A 20049-nucleotide genomic window follows, 5' to 3' on the forward strand; every position below is an offset into this window, starting at 1 on the left:
GTCTGTATATTTCATTGAAATAAACACCGCTTATAATGTATTTGTATATAATGTAGTATTGCTTATAAAGTATTATTTGGTCCCGTTACATAATTATACCTTTTATAACGTATGCTGACACCTGGTTTCACACCTTTTCTATCAGCTCGGTGACCGCGGATTAGTCACGGTTTGTTGACTTCATAGTTGCCCCGTAATGGGTGTTTTTCTAACGAGGTTTCTTTGTTGTTTCAGGTAGATGTATTTATCATAAATTCTTTGAATAAGGTTCATCAGGTAGATGTATTCATAATTAATTGTTTGAATAAAATCCATAGACCGCGACGAGAGTGAGGACCATGAGCCAGTGCCTGGTACGTGTATACCATCTACCCGACGATCAATTAACATTTGTCCGAAAGTACAACTTACGTAAAATGATCTCAAGTTGTAAAAAAAAAGTGTTTTCCGCACTGGCAACTGTGGAGACTTGTAAATAAATGTCATCAGGCCAAATAGACAAACAATACGGACTTCTTTTTAAAATGATCTGACGATTATCAAGATTGTGCAGCACTTATAGTGCTTTGGAAATAATTTATAGTTTGCAAAAAATAAAATGTTAGTGAATATTAATCTTTCTTAATAGAAGGATTGAAGTCAAATATACCTGTAAATCATTTATTTACATAATATTCATTCTTTAAAGTATAAATAACACACTAGCGGTTTGAAAGGTGTTTACGGTAAAGGTGTACTGAGTACTTCTGATCTCCGTTTATAACGTACGCCAGCTATAACGTAGGATTTATCACAGTCCCTTGAGATACGTTATAAAAGATGTTTACTGTACATGTAAAATAATACCAATACATACCAAGCCTGTCTATTGTTGTCAAAATGCTTGAGAAAATGTCATTAGTCCAGTCCATGTCAGCTGTCATGGCACTCAGCTGGTGAGTTTTGGCGTACAAGTGACTCCATTCTAAATTCAAAATCTCATTCTCCTTATCTCTGTAATTCTGGAAGGATAAAAATAGTTTATTACCAGTACATTTTCCACAGTGAAATACTGTAATTTATTAATGGAATGAAAGTTGTATTTTTTTACAGTGTGAAAACATATGAAAGTGATAATTTTTTACACTGCAAAAATGATATCAAAAGTGAAGAAAAAATCGAGTTTTCCCTTCCCTTAACAAAGAATTTATGAAAAAAATACTCCCCAGCCTGTTACATGATAGAGTAAATAAACCATCCTGAAAGAGACTTGACCTGCCAAAGTCTCTCAAAGTTGTTAAAATTCATGTTAGCTTTACAATTTTAAATCTCACAATCACTTATAGCTATGATGTCTCACAGTTGCTCACCTATGAATTCACAGCTTATGACACTGAATTATGAAAAGACAGAGGCAAAGGGAAATTCAAAGAAAATGTAATAAACAGAAAATTCAATGTTTTGTCCTTGAATGTAGATTTAATTTCATTAATGAGACAGGATTTTTAAAAATATTTTCACTCTTGCTTCACTCTCGTGAAAACATAAAAAAATCCTGTCCCACTCAATTCCAAATCCAACTAAAAAATATAAAATGTTCTTTATTTATATCACTTAAATTCCTTTTGTGTGTTGCCTGCTGAAAATGATGGGCACATAAGGATAATTTTGTCTGTCATCTGTTTAGCTGCCCATGTGTCTCTAACAATACATAAATACTTTATATGACTACAAGATCAAACACAATACTTGTTATTTTATGGAACAGAATTAAGACATAAAATTTCCGGGGGAAAAAATAAAGTATATGTATCTAAGATTTAATAACCAAATAAAAATTTCTGGTAAAATTTATCCGATCTTATTTCAACATGACTTAAGAATTACTTTGTGTATGTCAGCCAGTATATTAAGAGCCAGTTTATGGTTCCTCTTCTGACAACTGCTGTCTGCCATCTTCAGTCGGAGCTGGATTTTGGATTCCAGGAATATATCTTCTTCATCTTCCTCCATTGCATCTTCCTCTTTTTTCACCAGAGAACTGGACAATTTGTTTGATATGTGGTCTAGGTAAACCATTCTACAGAAAAGTTGAAGAATTCTTGTTAGATTCCATAATGATATGTGATAAATACATGCAGTATCTAGCACTCCATTTTAGTTTACCTATTGGTGACAATGTCATCCCACACAACCTCAGGGTCCAATAGTGGATGTAGGGACCTGTTCTGCCATCTCTCTATTAGCAAGTTAGCAGGCCCCGCTGATGTAAAATTGCCTGAAATAGAACACAATTTACATATAAGTATATTATTTTTACATTTGAATGTGTACAACATTCAGTCACATTCAACTAGTACATGTAATTCTTAAATTAAATTACAGTTAAATTCCCTAGATATTAACGAAAGCGTTTATATTCCAAACCCATCTAATAGAATCCTGCTACCATTACAGACCCGAAGAACGGGGGGATGGGCTTTTTTTGAGTATAGTATTTTGCTGGTTGCCCCCCCCCCCCCCCTTTCAACTTTTTGTTGCAGTAAGGTCGATTGGACGGTTAATTATGGGTTTTTTTCTTGCTTGTCAGATTATTTTGGGAAGTTGGCCCCCTCACTTTTTGGTCAGTTTTTCTTCTTGCTTGTCAGATATTTTTGGGAAGTTGCCCCCCCCCCCCTTTTGAAACTGTTGCTATGGGCATGCATTATTATTGTCATGCTACAGCAATAAAAAATTACCTTCTTATTAAAGAAACTTAAAAAATTTAGAATAAATATTACTTCTGAAGCCAGAGATTCTGTGGCAATATATGTTTTTGCTAATTTAAGTGATTACACTAGCCTACATATAAAACTAAAACTGGAATAAATCCAACAGAGACTGTATATCCTGTAGCTGCACATTTGTCTTCTCTAAAACTGACTAAATCATAAACCTAAGAAACTCATGTAGTTCCAATAAGGGCTGGAGATTCTGTAGTTACACACTTAATAATAGTTTCTGCTTGTAAAGTGACTTACACTCAAGCTCCATAAGTTGAGGAAATTCTGTAGTTTAACCAAAAGCTAAGTAAACACAGATTTACAATGATACACTGACTTACTCTCAAGCTCCATAAAGCTCAGAAATTCCCGTAGCTCCACTAGTGGTTGTAGATTCTGTAGCTGGCTTCTCCTGCTGACAGACATCAGACTGTCTGTGCTGCTCCAGTCCTGGTAAAAGGAAACCAACATCAGTAAAATTCTTGCTTCAACTATCTAGCACTACTATTCAGAGTCTTAAAATAATAATTTACAACAAAGGATAAGAGAGAAGAGTCTGAGTTATTTTATCTGAATGAAGACTTATATCGGTATACCAGCAAGAACTGTTGGGATGCCATTGTGGAATAGTGCCTTGCTCTGTCATAGTCCCCCTGCCAGATGTACATCAAAGCCAGCTCCTCACAATATCGACTCTGTCAAAACAAAGTACACTGCAAAATGACCGTTCAAACTTTTAAAATCAGAATCCAAGGCTTTATCATTATTCTTTGTCAGGTATTGTGCCACTGATAATCTGTCATTCATTCATCAGGAAATAAGATAGATCTAGTTTTAGTATACCTCTATCAGGGCCTTCTGGTCTGGCTGCTTCATACAGTCATCAATAAAAGTCAGTAATGGCTGCTGATCATCATCTCCATGTAGCATTAGCTTCACCTTACTTCTGATGATGTATGGCAAGTAGTGTTCCTGTCAAATTACAACCAGTATGCCTCATGATTTGTTGCAAATAATGTACCCATCAAAGTAAACCAAAACAAAAAGCCAATGTCTTCTTAAGGCTATAACTGCAGTGTATGATGTGTCCTTTAAAATGACCTTGATCTGCCCTTGACCTGACCTGGTAGTATGTATCCTTCCACACTTGGTTGATAGACTTGCTGTTGATTCCAGACATGGCCACTCCCTCCAGCTCCTTCCACTGAGACAGGTTGTCTAGGCACTAGAATGAAAGTAAATTTACAACATTATTCCACTTTTATCATTTATCAATAGTCTCTATTAGTAGAAGATTTTACTCAGAAATTAACTATCTGTAAGATACCTCCATCCTAGATTCATCCCACATATCCACTTCAATGGTGGGTGGAGTTTCATCCCACTCTTCACATGACATGGCCTGTTTTAATTAAAAGAAACATATTACCATGGTTCGAAAAAATTGATGGCCCGCTGGTCTGGAGCCAGTGAATTTTTAATCTGGGCTAGTACATTGTAGAGGGCATGTGTCTTTTGGGTCAGTGCTTTTTTATGCATAATAAAATTCATTCATGATTGAGCTAGTTACATGTAACTTGACAGGGGTGTGTGTTCAAGTCCTGTCGTTTCTTGTTTTGTTAAGTTGTTCTATTAAGTATCACAATATAAACAAAATATTATTATTATTCTTACGGTTTCGGGCCAGTTCTTTTAAAATCTACTGGCCCAGTGAGACAGTGAAAGTACCCAGTTGATCAGTAAAAATTTAAGGTATTAGCCTGAGTGACCAGTGAAAAAAAATTATTTCTAGCCCTGATTACTAGCTAAAATCCCCCCCCCCCCTTTCAAAAAAAAGAAATAACTACATCATATCAAATACCAAGGACTAAATGTCAATACATGTACAGTGTATATAAATTAGATCCCCCTCCCCCTTTCTCTGTCTCTTCCCATCTATTTGACCTAATCGTACAGTTAAACAGCTTTGTAGTAGTCTCCTCTCTCTGCTACCTTCCCCCTCTCCCCCCTCCCTCCCTCTCTCTCTGACCTGATTATAGAGATTAACAGCTTTGTAGTACTCCTCCCCCTTCTCTCTCTGACCTGATTGTAGAGTTTAACAGCTTTGTAGTAGCCCCCCGCCCTTTTCTCTCTTACCTGATTGTACAGTTTAACAGCTTTGTAATAGTCTCCTCTGGCCTCCATTTGTACAGCCTCCTTTGTGATTTCCTGTGTTCCTATCTTGTCACTGAAGATCCCCAGCAGTACATCATAGTCCTTCACTGATTTATACAATCTGTAATACAAAATCATACTTACTCTTTAATACACATATATTTCCTGGATTTGACTATATTTTGATGAATTCCCCATTTCCCTTTTACCAAGAGAAAGACGTTTTTGTGAAACTCAATGCCCTTTCAGTAGATAAAATTCAAGGAAGGCAATTTGTATCAGACCTACAAAATTTGATCTAACATGAGGCCTTGACCAAATATATCTATTATAGTGTCTCTTTGACTCCAAAAGTTACAATTAAAGGTCAAAAGGTGAACAGTCAGTAAAAAAATTAAATGATGGACATTCAAACAGAGGTTTAATATCCCATTTAATCTTTTCTCTAAGAAGAATAAGTATGTACAAGTAGTTTCTGTAAAGTTGCAATGAAGTGAATCAGGTGGTAGGAGACACAGATGTACAATGGTAAATCGGTACATCCATCCTTTTGGTGTGAGAGTTCAGTTACCTTGCAAGTTCAATCCAGCTTCTTGTGTCTCTGGATACAACTGCTCCCTCACTTCTTCCTCTCTTTGATGGCCGTTCATCTTCGTTCTGTGATATTAGTTGCTCCTCCAGTACACAGATTCCTATGGAAAGAACAGATGTAACAAGAACGAGAGGCCTATGGGCCACAGTGCTCACCTGAGTTACTTTTCTCTTCCTGACAAATAAATGTATACGTAAAAAAATAAAAGCCCTCGTTGCAGCCGAAAAGAAAGACAAATGCCAAGTTTTAAATAAGTTAAATCTACAGCATTTTGGTAAAAAAAATTACAGCCTTGATTTTATTAAAATCTACACAGTGTGAATTCGTTTCACAACCTTTCCCTAACTTGGAAAGGGGGGGGGGGGGGAGGAGGATATGACATAACAAATTAGGATTTACACTATCTAAGAAGTTTACTTATTGACATGAGAAATTGCGGGGGGGGGGGGGGGTTTCTAAGGAAAGAATTTTGAAGAATCTTTCCTTCCAGGGAAAAAAACTAGAAATATGTCCATAGGATAGGAAGACCTGCCCAATGTATCACAACAGTAAAAAAGAATTGTACTTTCCTTCTTTGATCTGAAGTTATCTTTTATGGAATTCATAAAGATGAAATATATGCAAGAGTAAAATGAGAAAAAAATGTTAAATTCAAGGTCATACACTTATGTGTGTCAGTATACAAAGTTTGAAGACAATATCTTGAACATTTTTTTGAAACTTAGGTATGTGCAAAATTAAGGAGAAGTGAAGTCAAGGTCATTGGAAGCTCAACACAAGATAATAATGGCACAGTTGAATAGCTGTTACCAATTTGTATAAGTGTATTAAGTTTGATGAAAATATTAGGGACAATTTCCTCTAAACTGTGCTAAATGCAAAAACATTTTAATAGTGAGGTCAAGGTCATATAGAAGGTCAAGGTCAAAGAATTTTGACAGCTGAATAGCTCTTATCAATTTGTATCTCTATATGAAGTTTGATTAAATTACCTTGAACAGTTTCTTTAGAACAAAGATAAATGCAAAATAAGGAATATAGTGATGTCAAAGTCATTTAAAAGGTTTAGGTCAAACAATTATGACTCAGTTGCTCATGAATTTGAATCTTTGTATGAGGTCAAGGTCCAAAAATTATGACTCAGTTGAATAGTCCCCATCAACATGTATCAGTCTATGAGTTTTGATGAAAATATGATGAAAAGTGAGCAAATAAGCAAGTTAAATTTTTTATTTTTTTTTAACTCTCAGAGGTTTGTTCCTTTGCACAGCAAGTTAAATCAAACAATGAGAACAGCTGCTTACCCAGGGGTTGTACATTTCCAAATGTTGCTGCTGAACTCACATCAGATACATCTACATTCAGTTTGCTTCTTAAACTGTACAAGATGTCCTGAAAATAGAGAAGAATTTATAATACAAGACATTCAACTTAAAACTTGGACAAATTCCAAAAATCTATAAATGAGTGCATGTACATAATGCTGTAAACCAACTATTATTCAAAACAACTTTCATTTATCATCTGTCAGTCTGAAATCCAACTGTTAATTTTTATGATAGAGGTAGCATTCTACATACAATGTAAATAGACAATTAAATAACTGATTTGCAGTAGAAATATTTGTGCCTAAAAGAAGGTCACAAAACTCACAAATATTCCTTGGGCATGTGAATAAAAGTTGGTTTACAGTAGTAAACCAGAGTTTGGGTAAATAATGCAGTACAGATGACCATGGACTTACCAATAGACAGCTGATGAATGGTGTGAAGTACTGTATCGAGGACGTCAGCACCACACCGATACTCTTCTGAATCTCTTGTATTGTCTCTTGTACCTCCCTCTCTGTTTTTACTTCATCCATCTTAGCAAATATTCCTTTAAATATGGCCCCAAACAGAAGTTTGGCCACAGTACTGTCCCTCTAGAAAACAAAACAATGCACAAACAAAATTCTTTAAGCCATTTTTCTTGAAAAAAAAAATAGTATGAGAATGTTGCTAAGGATTCTTTAGCCATTATTATAGCTTTTGTACATGTGTATAAACATGTATTTTCTGTTTTTGTGTTTGTAGTGTAAGGGTTTTACTGCAGGTGGTGCGACTTACATGAGCTACTGCCTGAAGTGGAGCTACAATATAGGAGTACTTTGTATATCTGGTTTGTACTGAAGTGTTTTTGATGTTGGTGCAGGTGTGACTTACATGAGCTACTGCTATAATTTTGGAGTACTTTGTATATCTGGATTGTACTGTAAGTGTTTTTAATGTCGATGCACGTGTGACTTATATGACCTTCCTGGAGCACTTTATCTGTATACTTGGTTTGTACTGTAAGAGTTTTACTGTCAGGGGTGTGACATACATGAGCTACTGCCTGAAGTGGAGCTATTATGTAGGAGTACTTTATCTGTATATCTGGTAAGTCTCCTTTTCGATACTTCCTGTACATGGTCACTTGGTGTTCTCGACGAGACTTCTGTTCTTTCATGGCCTCCTTCAAAAGGAAAATGAAAGCTGGATTAAAAGACACATTATGTAATTACTGTGTACAGGAAAAAATTCACTTCAGGCTTTAGTCCTCCTTCTCAGTGGGCAAATATAAAATGGTTAATTTATTAAAGGGAACATAACTCTTAAGATGCAGAATGGCTTTGAAAGAATTTAAAACAGGACAAATTTTTTTGTAGTCTTCCCAAAACATACAGAAGCACTATTACTTCAGTTTTGAAGAAACTTAAGAAATTGAAAAATCATGCAACAAAATAATCCTGTTGTAATCTTGTTTCAGATAAATATTTGTCTCAGTTCGATTCCTTGATTTCCTACCTCCCTCATCTTCTGCAATCTGGTGTGGCGTTTTATGAAGTAAGCTTTACTTTGTTCCTCATCTCTCAAGAAACGTCTCTTTAATCTGGACATTTCACTGTCTACTTCATCTGATAAAATATTTTTTTAATGAGTTTAAATGTCTATATGTTTTTACAAGTACAATGCACATCATTCAATATTTCAACTTATAATTAATTGATCATATTCCTTCATTCTTATAGACTGTATATATATGGACAACATCTTTATAATATTCACATTTGTACATGAGGACTTCTATCTTGTGGCAGTTAACGCTACTGGATTGGATATTCATTTGTGATGCAAACCTTTGCTGGTTCTCTCAGGAGCTTTGCTGGTTCCTGCTCGAGGCCTTCCAAACCCTGAGCCAGGTTTTCTGCTGGGCTTCAGACGGGCTCTGATGGCCATATCCTGTGTTCCCACGGTAAACAGCAGAGAGCTAGAAGTTTCTGATCCCACTGTACTGTAGTCAGTGAATGTGTCTAAACTACTCCCAGTCAACCAGTTAAATGGAGCTTTTGAAGCTGAACAAACAATAACAGGCATTAGAATTTTAGCTTACTTACAATGTTATTTACTTTAATATACAATGTATATGTATAAAGCTCTCAATTGTTTTCATTTTTAAATGTTTGAGTATTTTTTCCTTATATACATACAAAAATCATGTACAATGCATCTGATCAGCTCATGTTACTCATACTAATGTTAAGTTTGCATTGTTTAAATCACAAAAGATACCAAAAGATAATCAAAAGATTTTATCTGGAACTATTTGCAAGATATCCTACCATCCTGAGTGGCAGTGAATTGTTGGACGTCCTGTGTGGCTCTGATCTCTCCACTAAAACTCTCATCCTCTTCCATCATACTTTGGGTTGCCATGGTGTTGGCAAACAGTGGTGTCATGGCTGCATGTCTCTGTCTCCATGACGACTTCACTTTATAGTCCTGTAAAATATCAGTGGATACAAACTCATGCAGCTGTACTATTTATTTGCCAATCTAGTTGTAACAAGAAGGGAGAAATGTGACAGACCAGAGCAGGATTCAAATTGGGCCACCTGAACTCTGGATGGATGCTCTGCAACTGATCAATCTGCCCAGTACCTGAAATTTGCAGTCTTCAAGTGGCGACTCAAACATTTCTCTTTGGTAGTCTGGACTTTTTGATGTCATTTCTAGGACAAGATTTGTGGCGTAACTTAGAAACTGTTTCTCTGTAACTGGTGAATACATAGCTTCTAACATGGCCACCAGTCTGTCCAATGTGTTCCCAGGAACTCTTGATTCACTGCTCCAGAAATTCTGTACCAGCAGTCTATAAATAATCAAGTCAAATATAAACATGAACTCAAAGTACATACTACTGTATCCACATATCCATGTAAAGCAATGTAAACAAGCAAAATTTTTGTTCTCTGTGTGCATAAGAATTTTGACTGATAAAGTTTCTTTGTGTGTCGATATCCTCCTACCTGCACTGTAGATCCTCATCCCCTAGTCCTTTAAGCAGGGTCTCTTTTGTTTGCTGCATGATGTCATTTGCTGTATCACTCTCATCTTCTCTGTAAAAGAGAAGCTTGATTAAAAATTTTGACATTCAAACAGAAATCATTGTCATTTTATTGAACAATCATAAACCTTTTTTCATAATACTAAATGTAAAAGGCCCAAGACTTGCTTTCCTTACCTGTAGTTATCGTAGACCCACATCAGAATGTCATACATGACATTACGGCAGGAGATACTGGGACTGATACAAAATCCACAGATCAGGGGCAGTAACTCTGACACTTCACCAGGCTGCAGCTTCGTTTGAATGCTCTTGACAATTTTCAGAGCAATCAACTGGGTTTCTTCATCCCTGAAAATAAGAAAATGCCAACCAACAGTTATTCACATTCAATTTTATCAATATTTTAATTTTATCCTGAAAATCTATAAATTCTAAAAGCATACAGATGTTGATAAAAGCTATGCATTTGACACTACTATATGTATACAATGCGGGAAAAATCCTTTCACCTGTGTGTGAGGAAGGATAACAGTCCTTTACTTTTGAGCTCCACATAGACATTTTCTAAGGTGTCAATCCTTGTTAGAATAACTTCCAGGCAGCGGTTTCGGAACTCAGCATGAAGATTGGGAAGAACAAACAATAAGCGGTTCATAAACCTTCAAGTACAATAGATAACTTACACTGACCATAAATGTACAAATAAAAGTACTAAAAATTTCAACATGGAAAGACCTGAAGGATTAGTATTAGAAATTTTCTTATCTGAAGCTAACAATCTGTTCAACAATGATAATTCAATCATTAAACAAACAAAAAAAATAAAACAAAAAAATAAACGAACTCCTAAAAAACCCTACCTGTCGGATATGGGAGGGTAATGTAGGTGCATTCTGTGAATACAGAGGAGGAAGTTAGAAGGATTGCTCTGTTGTAAGGAGTTCATCAGATTAACAACGTAATCATGGAAGGTTCCTTCTGTCTGCCTCTCCTTGTCTGCTAGATATTTAAAGATCATTCCTACCACTTCTGCTGTAGCTGCATAAACTGCTTTGTAGCGATTTTTCATGTATTGAGCCACAGTGATAAAGAATCTACAAACAAAGAAATGTACTCATTTTAAATAAAGTTAAAAGAGACAATGATGTTTGTAGTGCTTAAGTAGACCTAAGAAATACTATTCAATAGACATTTGTGTTCACTGATCAAATAATAACAATATAATTTCCATTTAAAATGTACATGTACTGCAAATTACTGTTTCTGGCCCTTGTGTAACTTACTTTTCCTGGTCAACAGGTGCTGTGGGGGCATAGGGAGGAAACTTACAGGACAGGACAACCCCCATCAGCTGTATCCCCACACAGCTCTCCTTCTTTGTTTCATCTGGTTGTTTCAGATGTTTGTACACAATGCTTCAAAGATAGCAGAATAATCTTTGTTATATCCAGTTGCAATAACCATCACACTAAGAAAAAATGTTTTAACAACAGCAAAGACAATCAGAGAGATTTACCCAATCCAAAGCAATCTCTCTGGTTACTTTGATGCTCTGTGTATTCCTTACCTGTATGGTACTTCCACTCGATCTTTCCACACCTGTAGTAGAGTTTTCAGCAGCTCTAAGTTATTACGGTACACAGGCCTGGTATCATTATACACGTAGCCCATTACAAATTCCACCAGGCGACTGGACATCGCACGATCCTCTACTGTGTCCTGTGTACACACAGAATTCACAGGACATAAAGAGCTTTTCAGTTTAGAATCAGAGAAAATTCATTATCCTGATCAACAATTCATACCATAGCAAAACTCATTAAAGTGAAAATGGAACAGCATTATCTTTAAACAAGTACAGTAAAACATGGTTAGAACAAACATGCTTGTAATGAACTTACAATTATAGCAAAGTGATTTTCATTCCTCTTTGTTTCAAAAAAGTATTATGAACTTATCAGATACATGTATAACAAATTATGTTTGTAACAAATCAAAATCTTTTGTCCTAGCACTTCATTACAAGCATGTTTTACTGTTTTACATAATTCGTGATTGGTGGAGATTTTTTAAACATTGACATATATATTTTGAACACATAATAGTGAGTGATCTGTCACTGTTACCTGTGGAATAGCTACTTGATGCCAGGACATGATGGTGACTATTATATCTATAACAAAGTAATTTAGACTGGTGAAGGGACCACTGATGATTAGCTGTGTTAGGGGGCGAATCCAGTCTCTGGCATAAGGGCGGAATATCTGAAATACAGAGATGTCATTTGCATTACATTTCATTCATAAACGAAATTGATATTTGAATGCTTTAAACCAACTTTCCTTGGAGTCAAGGGCAGGTAAGTTGTGAAACTTAGGCATGGTGAAAAATCATACTTATAATAGCAATAACTTTAAAACAAAGCAAAGATGGATTCAGCATATGAAGTGGACATGTAAATGTTAAATTACAGAAAATGAAACATCACTGATATTTCACTAATTCACAAACAGTACATGATTGTATTGACATTAACCATCAACACCCACTAACCTCAGCAGTGTTTATAATGAGTTTGACAATGAAGTATTTGATGTTAATGTGAGTCCTTGGATTCTTCAGTTTATCATTCAGGCATTTCATCCAGGCTGGTAATTCTGGTACCACACCCTGAAAATAAAGGTGTATTGATTATATACTAGAAGGGCCATACACCTGTGCTGTATATTTATCTAACTGGCTCTACTTACAGACTCCACCAGTGGAATGATGTTAGCCCTCTGCATATGTTTGAGGAGAGCAATCATCGTTGCCATGCACTCGTGTTGGTTGAGGTCATCCATTTCCAGCTCTACATAGTCTTCCTCAACCATCACTTTGGTATCCTGTCAATGGATAATGGTATTTTAGCGAAAAATCCAAGAAATCCATGAATTTCTTTGCTAAAAATATTTTTTAAACATATACTGATTAGTAAACAGTCTATACAATATTGAACAAGAAATGCTTACAGAATCATCCTCTTCATCAGTGTAGCTAGATTTGCGAACAGTCAGCACTTTTTCCTTTTGTGATCCCTCCGACATCTAAAAATAAATCATCAACATCTATTTATCATGCATCAAAATCATGTACACTGCTATGTAGTCATGCTGATTGACAATACCTTGGGCATGCCAGTAAACTCGTACTAATTAACTATACCTGGGTGTGGCTGTGAAGTCATACTGACTGACATTATCTTGGGTGTGGCTGTGAAGTTGTACTGATTGACATTACCTGGGGAGTGGCTGTAAAGTCATACTGATTGACATTACCTGGGGAGTGGCTGTAAAGTTGTACTGATTGACATTACCTGGGGAGTGGCTGTAAAGTTGTACTGATTGACATTACCTGGGGAGTGGCTGTAAAGTCATACTGATTGACATTACCTGGGGTGTGGCTGTAAAGTTGTACTGATTGACATTACCTGGGGTGTGGTTGTAAAGTTGTACTGATTGACATTACCTGGGGTGTGACTGTGAAGCCATTACTGATTGACATTACCTGGGGAGTGGCTGTGAAGTCGTACTAATTGACATAACCTGGGGCATGACTGTGAAGTCGTATGACTGACATTACCTGGGGTGTGGCTGTGAAGTCGTACTGGTTGAGGTCTTCACTCAGACTGCTATCTGCCAGGTACTGAGAGGCCAGATGGAGGGAGGAGCTAGTCCCTCCCTCTGTCTCCCCATTCTGTACCTCACTGTCCTTCACTTCATTCCTTATTGATACATACTGCTTCTTTCTGGACAAGGGTGCCTTGAATAAAAATAAAAAAACCCACCTCTTAGATATTGTTATTTAATTATGTCTTTCCCCGAATTAAACTGCCTTTGGGCTTGCACAACATACAAGACCATGAATCAATTTTAGCAGAAGGAAAAATATCAGATATGCAAGTACTTGTAAGATTTCTCTTCTCTACCTTCAGTTCTGATGTAAATTCATATGACTTTTCCTTGTCAACCAAGTTGTCATAAACAAACTGTCCCTACAACACAATCGATATTAATATCATAATGCACAAAAAAAGTGTAAGGAGTATGTGCACTATATGTTACATGTAATTACAGGTAAAGGGTATTCTCTGGTCGAGAATAACCTCTTCTTCACTTAGATGGCACATTTTTCCCTCCTCCAGACAACTCTATGATTCAGTAGTAATAACAATTCTCAATCAAGCAAATTCCTTTTTTTTTCCCTAAATTGTCTTGTTCACTTCAATTGTAATGTAAAATCTTCACTTATCTGAGCATTGCACCAAAATTTGAATACAATCAATAATGTACCCGTCTTTAAGAAACCAAATGAATGAAACATTCACTATCCTTGTCACTTTAGAAGTACTGTACACTGACATACTTTAGCCTCGTCCTCCTTGAAGAGGAAGGCTGTGTAGAACTTGGCGTCATTCTGTGTACTGGAGAGTACGGCGATCAGCAGATTGTAGGCAGCACAGTGATACTGTCTCCTCAGCTCTGTACAGCTGTTCTCACCCCTCACGTCCTCTCCTTTAGCTGCATGTGCAGTCCTGCAATAGAAACAAAAATTATTAACTTATAGCCAAGTTCTACCAAGTATTTTAATTCACATTTGGATGGTAAAGAACATCATTCATATGAATCATGTCAGTCAAGACCTGTCCTGTTCCATATAGATGAGAAATTAGCAAAATCATGCTCAAATTTAATCAATGCTTTTATTTTCTGAATGTCCCCAGTTCAGTCAATTTCAAAAACATTACATACATTCCATCATAATGTATGTATACATAGACAAACTACAAAATGTTTAATTAACATGAAGTTTTGTCTACAGCATTGCAATGAATTCAAAAACTACGATTGATTTCAAGCACATATAATTTGATAAATCCCAATTACTCATTACCAGACAATAAGAAATCGCTACTTACCTCATTATGGCTTGAGTCATTTCCTTCCCTGAATCCACAGGTTCAGACTTCACATCACAGAATTTCTTGTTCAAAGCTGAGCTTTTACCGAACACCTCCTCCTTACCAAGTCGACCATACATTAATTCCAGCAACTGAAAACTGCAGAGTTTGAATGTTAACTGGTTCTCCAACCCAGAGCCCTGTAATGACAGAGAGGTCTGATCTAAGCATCATAGGATAGATTTCTTTATCTCTGTATGAAAACTTTTCCATCATCGTCTTCAACTGTTTGCAGGTACTACTTTATCCATATATTGGAGTTGAGCCCATTTTCTATATGATATACAAGCCATGGCCTGTTCCAAATATGAAAAATTATCTACACAGCATAATAAAAACTTAAAATTTTCGATTTATTGATGTCCTTTAAATCAAATGACCTTGACAAGCTTAGCCTCCACTGCTGTTCTGAGGTCAGTCATGTGGTCAGTGAAGAACTCGATCAGGGCGGACTTGTGAACCAGTCTCAGTAAGGGGAGGGCCACCTTCTCTATGGTGATCCTCCTCACTTCTGCTGGGTACAGCTTCTCTTGACAGAAAATATTATAGGCCACATCCACGACAGACTTCTGCTTGGCTACTGGTAGCCTGAAATGTTCCATTGTCAAAATAAAGATTCTTTTTTCCAATGATAAAAAATTCACAGTTGTGGTCAGACATTTTTTCACTTCCCCCCTCTTCTGGTCCTACTAGACATTTTTTCACTTTCCCCTCTCTTCTGGTCCTACCTTTTTGTGAACCTGTTGATGGATTCCTGTATCTTTGTCTCATGTACGTGTTTGGATTCTCTACAGAAGATGCTGGTCAGGAGTTCCAACAACATCTCACTCCCAGACAACTCCAAACTGGTCAGCAACTAATGAGGGTTAATTCAAACCTCATTAAAACATTGATTACAAATCATTTCTTCAAAACTGAAATGATTGTAGCACTCAGTTTATATGTCGTATGTATCAAGTTATTATGTTCAAGTTATTTCCCACATATTTCAAATAAATTGACAGTCTAACTTTAGCAGCCCTGCATATCTTGTTCATGCAGGTAAATATTGCAAATTTTTATACAATAATTTTTTATGTAGTATGTATATTTTTGTCAGTTTTGGCTTTACATATAATTGAGGCATTTTATTAGAAAGTTTGCATGTAAATTTGACTTTTCTTGTTTCTATGAAAATTTTTTGAAAACTCCAGTGTCCCAAGGTACACAAATGAAATATACTCAGTTTTGTTTTGTCTACAATAACCCTACCCTGTCTATTGCAGAAATGTAGTCTTTGAACTGTGGACTGGATTCTGGAAGATCTGTGCTTTTTACTGGAAAATGGTCTGCAACAAGTCTGTCCAAGCTACGCCTGTAAAAAATCACTAATAATCAATTTCTGTATCTACCTGCATAATATGGATCTCTAAATTTATGATAAATTCTAAATATTCCTGTAGAAAAGTACATGTACAAGATAATTTATAACATATATAACTTCTGTTAGTTTGCAAACCCTTACGAGATAACTTATAACATACAGTCAAACCTCAATATCCCGAACTCGATGGGACTGAGAAAAAACTTCGAGATATCCGAGGGTTTGAGATACCGAGGGTTAAATACTTATGAACTATGTGGTTAGGACTTCCCAATCACTTCGACATATCCATGTTCAAGATACTGAAGTTCAACTGTATATAAATTCTGTTAGTATGCCAACCCTTACTTCAGTTTTTTCAAGTGTGGTTCTTGTAGTATGGCAAAAAATGGCAAAAGTTCTAGCATTCTGCACTGAAAATCAGAAAATGCGGAGATGCATGTAAAAAGTTGGAAATCAAAATCATTCCAAAGAGACTAAAATGTATTTCTGTTTCTGACAAGAGAGTTCCTACCTTGACAGATAATGTTGTTTTGGTTTCTGTTAACATCTTGAGATAGGTGTCAAATACTTCTGGGAAGTGCTTACTACCAGTGTCAGTTACCACCTACAATCAAACATCAGTATCATCACCTACATGTACGTATTAAGATGATCCTATCACAATGGAGACTACTTTTCTTGTGACACAAAGTACCTTGCTATCCAGGAGCACAAGTTTGGTAAGCAGTAACATGGCCATACTGTGTAACTCAGTGGTAGCTAAGCACCAGACAGAGATGGATTTCCAATGCTGTACCACAGATGTCACGACACTCGGACCAATCCTTAGAAAATAATTAAGAAATTCTTTAAAATCTTTCTGACAAAAGCATTTAGCTTCTTCTTAACCACTTAACCATACACGTATTCTATTTCCCAACATTGTCAGAGGTAATTTTCTTATTCTTCTAAAAATATATTAAATAATGTGTATGAAAATTGAATATGATATAAAGCAGTGGTAAGATGCTGAAGATTTACTATTAAAAGAAAATTGCTTGTAAAATTTACTGTTTTCTGAGGTTTTTGTCCTTGGATACAGTGTCAACAACAGTAACCATGATGCTCATCACTCGGTAACTCTGCTTCTTAGCATGCTCACAAAGAACTGGAACTGTGTCACTCATAGCTTTGGCCAAATGTACCGACATTGTAGGTTTGAAGACTGTAAAAAGGAGCTCCCCATGGCTCTGAGAGTAACCCTTAGCTGACCCCTCTATCACAGACTGGTCAAGGATCCCAGAAATAACCTTCTTAATCTGTAAAACAAGGCTTGAAAGATTTATACTTTTAAAACATTCTTACTCTCTACATCTTTTCAATTCATGCAAAAGTATCTGCATAGCACTTTGAAGCATTGCATGTAACCTAATATAACAATTAGAAACCTGCAGATCATGAAATTTTGTCTGTATGTACATGCACTTACAAAAATGTACATATTTCTGAGGCATGCAGACCTAATGAGGGTAGTCAATCCATTTAGAATTTGGAAATGATTTATCGATCTCATGGCTTTGATGGCTACTTCTAGCACAGAATACCCCCTCCCCCACATTCTGGTGGCTACTGTGTGTCCAGAAGGGACTGATAATATTCAGTGCTTTGATTTCTTACCTGCACCCCCAGACAGAAGGAGAGCTCCAGTAATCTGATGGCCGTGACATGTGCTGTGGGGGACAGGGTCAGTGCTTGTTTGGTTCCTCCCTCCACACAAATTAAACTCTGCAAAGAACAAATAAAACTTTTACTTTGAATCTGATGATTTGAATATCATTCATATTAGTAAACTTTTAAAACTACAGTACAATTCGTTTTTTATCATACCGGTTTTATATCATACTTCTTTTTTTTATCATAGATATCTGAAACACAAAACCATTTCTTAATAATTCGTTATAAATTTCGTCTGTTATTATCATAGGTAAAAGTATACACTTCGCTTACTATAATAGAAAATTTCCGTCCGTAATATTTTTTTCACACCTTTTCACTCTTGGGACAGTCAACAAAACAAAAGATAACACCTATCTACACCTGTGGTTCATGCACTGTCACTTGTCTATACACAATGGCTTGATTTTTCACTTTGAAATTTGCCGATAGTGAAAGACTGGGGAGATCAGTCACACTTCAGTGCACTTACCTGAGCGATTGACAGGGAGTCTGTTTATTTCATGAAGTACATGACAGGATAACACGAACTCTTTTTTTTCATAACTTATTTTCTTCTTGAGTTAATCCTGAATTGTACGTTTGTAATAAATACATTTTACCAAATGTGTTGAAACTAAATTTAGTGTCAATATTAACCCAAGCTTTCTTACGCTTGGTGTCTGGATCAATGTTCATAGTTAATTACATTTACAAAACTACCTGATTAATTAAGAAATAATTAAGTGAAATTAACTCTTTCACCAGTCTGTCCAAGCGGCATTGAATTTATATGCTCATCAGTGTATCAATTAATTTTAATTATACCGCGACATTAAGTGTAAATAGGTAATTTTTTTATGTCTACTTTGGATGAATAAAAGAAACAATTTGAATGCATGCTTTGTTGCTGTGTTAATTTATTTAATATGTGACCAAAAAAAAAAAAAACGAAACGAAACGAAACATTGGTAATTTGAATTGACCATAAATTGAAAATGAAAGTAGATCAAAATAAACAAGATGGATGCCAAGGGATCTAGAAGATTGAGTTTGAAGAGTATTAAGCTTTATTTAAGTGAATTTCTTTATAATAAAAAGTTGAAACAGTAAGTAAATATTGTGAAATGATATGTCAGTTAACTTGTATTTCAAATAAACCTAAAAAATCGAAATTATATGTAACGTAAGATGTATAATAAATCCAATAATTTACACAAACGTCGTATCGTCAGCCGTCCGACATGAATTTCAGCTGACTATGGTTATTATAAAAGTCGCTTATTATAAAGTTTTGGCCTGACAAATAAACTATGATAATAAACGAATTGTACTGTACTGCTATGTAAAAGAAAACTCTCTCTTCACAAAATCTTACCTTGTGGACAAAATCAAACAGAGAGTTGGCCAGATTTGGAAGTGATGTTCCTTTGAAGATTTTACTGAGCAATCCCACACAGTGTAGAAGCTGATAACCAGACACCAACTGTTGTAGGAATACGTGGTCAGTAGAAGGATCATCCAGAGGCCTGCTCAGCAAGCCTAACAAATCTCTATGGAATCAAACCCAAAAATCTTTAAATTTTAGCTTATAATTTGTAAGAAAACATTATTAAAAAAATGTCTTAATATTTCAGAATAAAATGCATGCTGACATTGCATTATGGGATAGACATGTATAAGCAAACCATGCTTAACCTGTCTCCTTGCAGCAGTGATCCAAATTGTTTACACATCTCTGTTAAGATGTCACTTGGCAGCTTTGCACTGAATACTTTTAGCAAGTTTTCCATCTACAATAATTCAATCAATAACTTTACTAAATGCAACAGCGTATCATTTGACAAAATATATGTCATTCTTTGTTGCCATTAATTACTCAAACTGACCTCTGTAGGTAGATTTTTAATGATCTGCACATCACCAAGGTTGAACCCCACAATTGAAGGATGGACAACACACATACAGATCAGATCCCACAGGTCCTCACCCAAAACTCCTGGGGGCAACAGCTGAAATATAGAACTCATTATTAATCATGGATACACAATTACTGGTGAACTACAGTGTACTCAGAAGACCAAATACTAACTCATCAAGAACTTGTATAAACAATACATATAAATGGTAAGGA

At 35.9% G+C, this 20049-nt stretch overlaps 1 protein-coding gene across 1 annotated transcript in view; it reads right to left on the reverse strand.

The window, feature by feature from the left end:
• LOC133184381 (DNA-dependent protein kinase catalytic subunit-like) overlaps positions 1-20049 on the reverse strand; it is a 53350-nt gene that overhangs the window by 14933 nt on the left and 18368 nt on the right. The window contains exons 36-77 of the mRNA XM_061319434.1: positions 19805-19927; positions 19614-19708; positions 19294-19468; positions 17880-17987; positions 17274-17521; positions 16918-17047; positions 16735-16827; positions 16569-16633; positions 16109-16211; positions 15586-15713; positions 15238-15445; positions 14816-14997; positions 14263-14431; positions 13826-13891; positions 13480-13659; positions 12870-12944; positions 12609-12743; positions 12412-12528; positions 11985-12122; positions 11426-11577; positions 11142-11273; positions 10719-10952; positions 10368-10517; positions 10033-10206; positions 9818-9907; positions 9450-9660; positions 9131-9290; positions 8648-8863; positions 8316-8425; positions 7852-7983; positions 7232-7411; positions 6792-6879; positions 5467-5587; positions 4878-5016; positions 4069-4143; positions 3865-3966; positions 3585-3713; positions 3338-3436; positions 3083-3191; positions 2146-2257; positions 1867-2059; positions 857-1001 (exon numbers count right to left, since the gene is read on the reverse strand). Coding sequence (XP_061175418.1) covers positions 857-1001; positions 1867-2059; positions 2146-2257; positions 3083-3191; positions 3338-3436; positions 3585-3713; positions 3865-3966; positions 4069-4143; positions 4878-5016; positions 5467-5587; positions 6792-6879; positions 7232-7411; positions 7852-7983; positions 8316-8425; positions 8648-8863; positions 9131-9290; positions 9450-9660; positions 9818-9907; positions 10033-10206; positions 10368-10517; positions 10719-10952; positions 11142-11273; positions 11426-11577; positions 11985-12122; positions 12412-12528; positions 12609-12743; positions 12870-12944; positions 13480-13659; positions 13826-13891; positions 14263-14431; positions 14816-14997; positions 15238-15445; positions 15586-15713; positions 16109-16211; positions 16569-16633; positions 16735-16827; positions 16918-17047; positions 17274-17521; positions 17880-17987; positions 19294-19468; positions 19614-19708; positions 19805-19927 — 5791 coding nt within the window. The remainder of the gene's footprint in view (positions 1-856; positions 1002-1866; positions 2060-2145; positions 2258-3082; positions 3192-3337; positions 3437-3584; positions 3714-3864; positions 3967-4068; positions 4144-4877; positions 5017-5466; positions 5588-6791; positions 6880-7231; positions 7412-7851; positions 7984-8315; positions 8426-8647; positions 8864-9130; positions 9291-9449; positions 9661-9817; positions 9908-10032; positions 10207-10367; positions 10518-10718; positions 10953-11141; positions 11274-11425; positions 11578-11984; positions 12123-12411; positions 12529-12608; positions 12744-12869; positions 12945-13479; positions 13660-13825; positions 13892-14262; positions 14432-14815; positions 14998-15237; positions 15446-15585; positions 15714-16108; positions 16212-16568; positions 16634-16734; positions 16828-16917; positions 17048-17273; positions 17522-17879; positions 17988-19293; positions 19469-19613; positions 19709-19804; positions 19928-20049) is intronic.

Source organism: Saccostrea echinata, unplaced genomic scaffold (assembly GCF_033153115.1).
Source record: "Saccostrea echinata isolate AGI-Se365-2 ecotype Australia unplaced genomic scaffold, CSIRO_AGI_Sech_v1 ptg000010l, whole genome shotgun sequence".
NCBI classification, from domain to species: domain Eukaryota; kingdom Metazoa; phylum Mollusca; class Bivalvia; order Ostreida; family Ostreidae; genus Saccostrea; species Saccostrea echinata.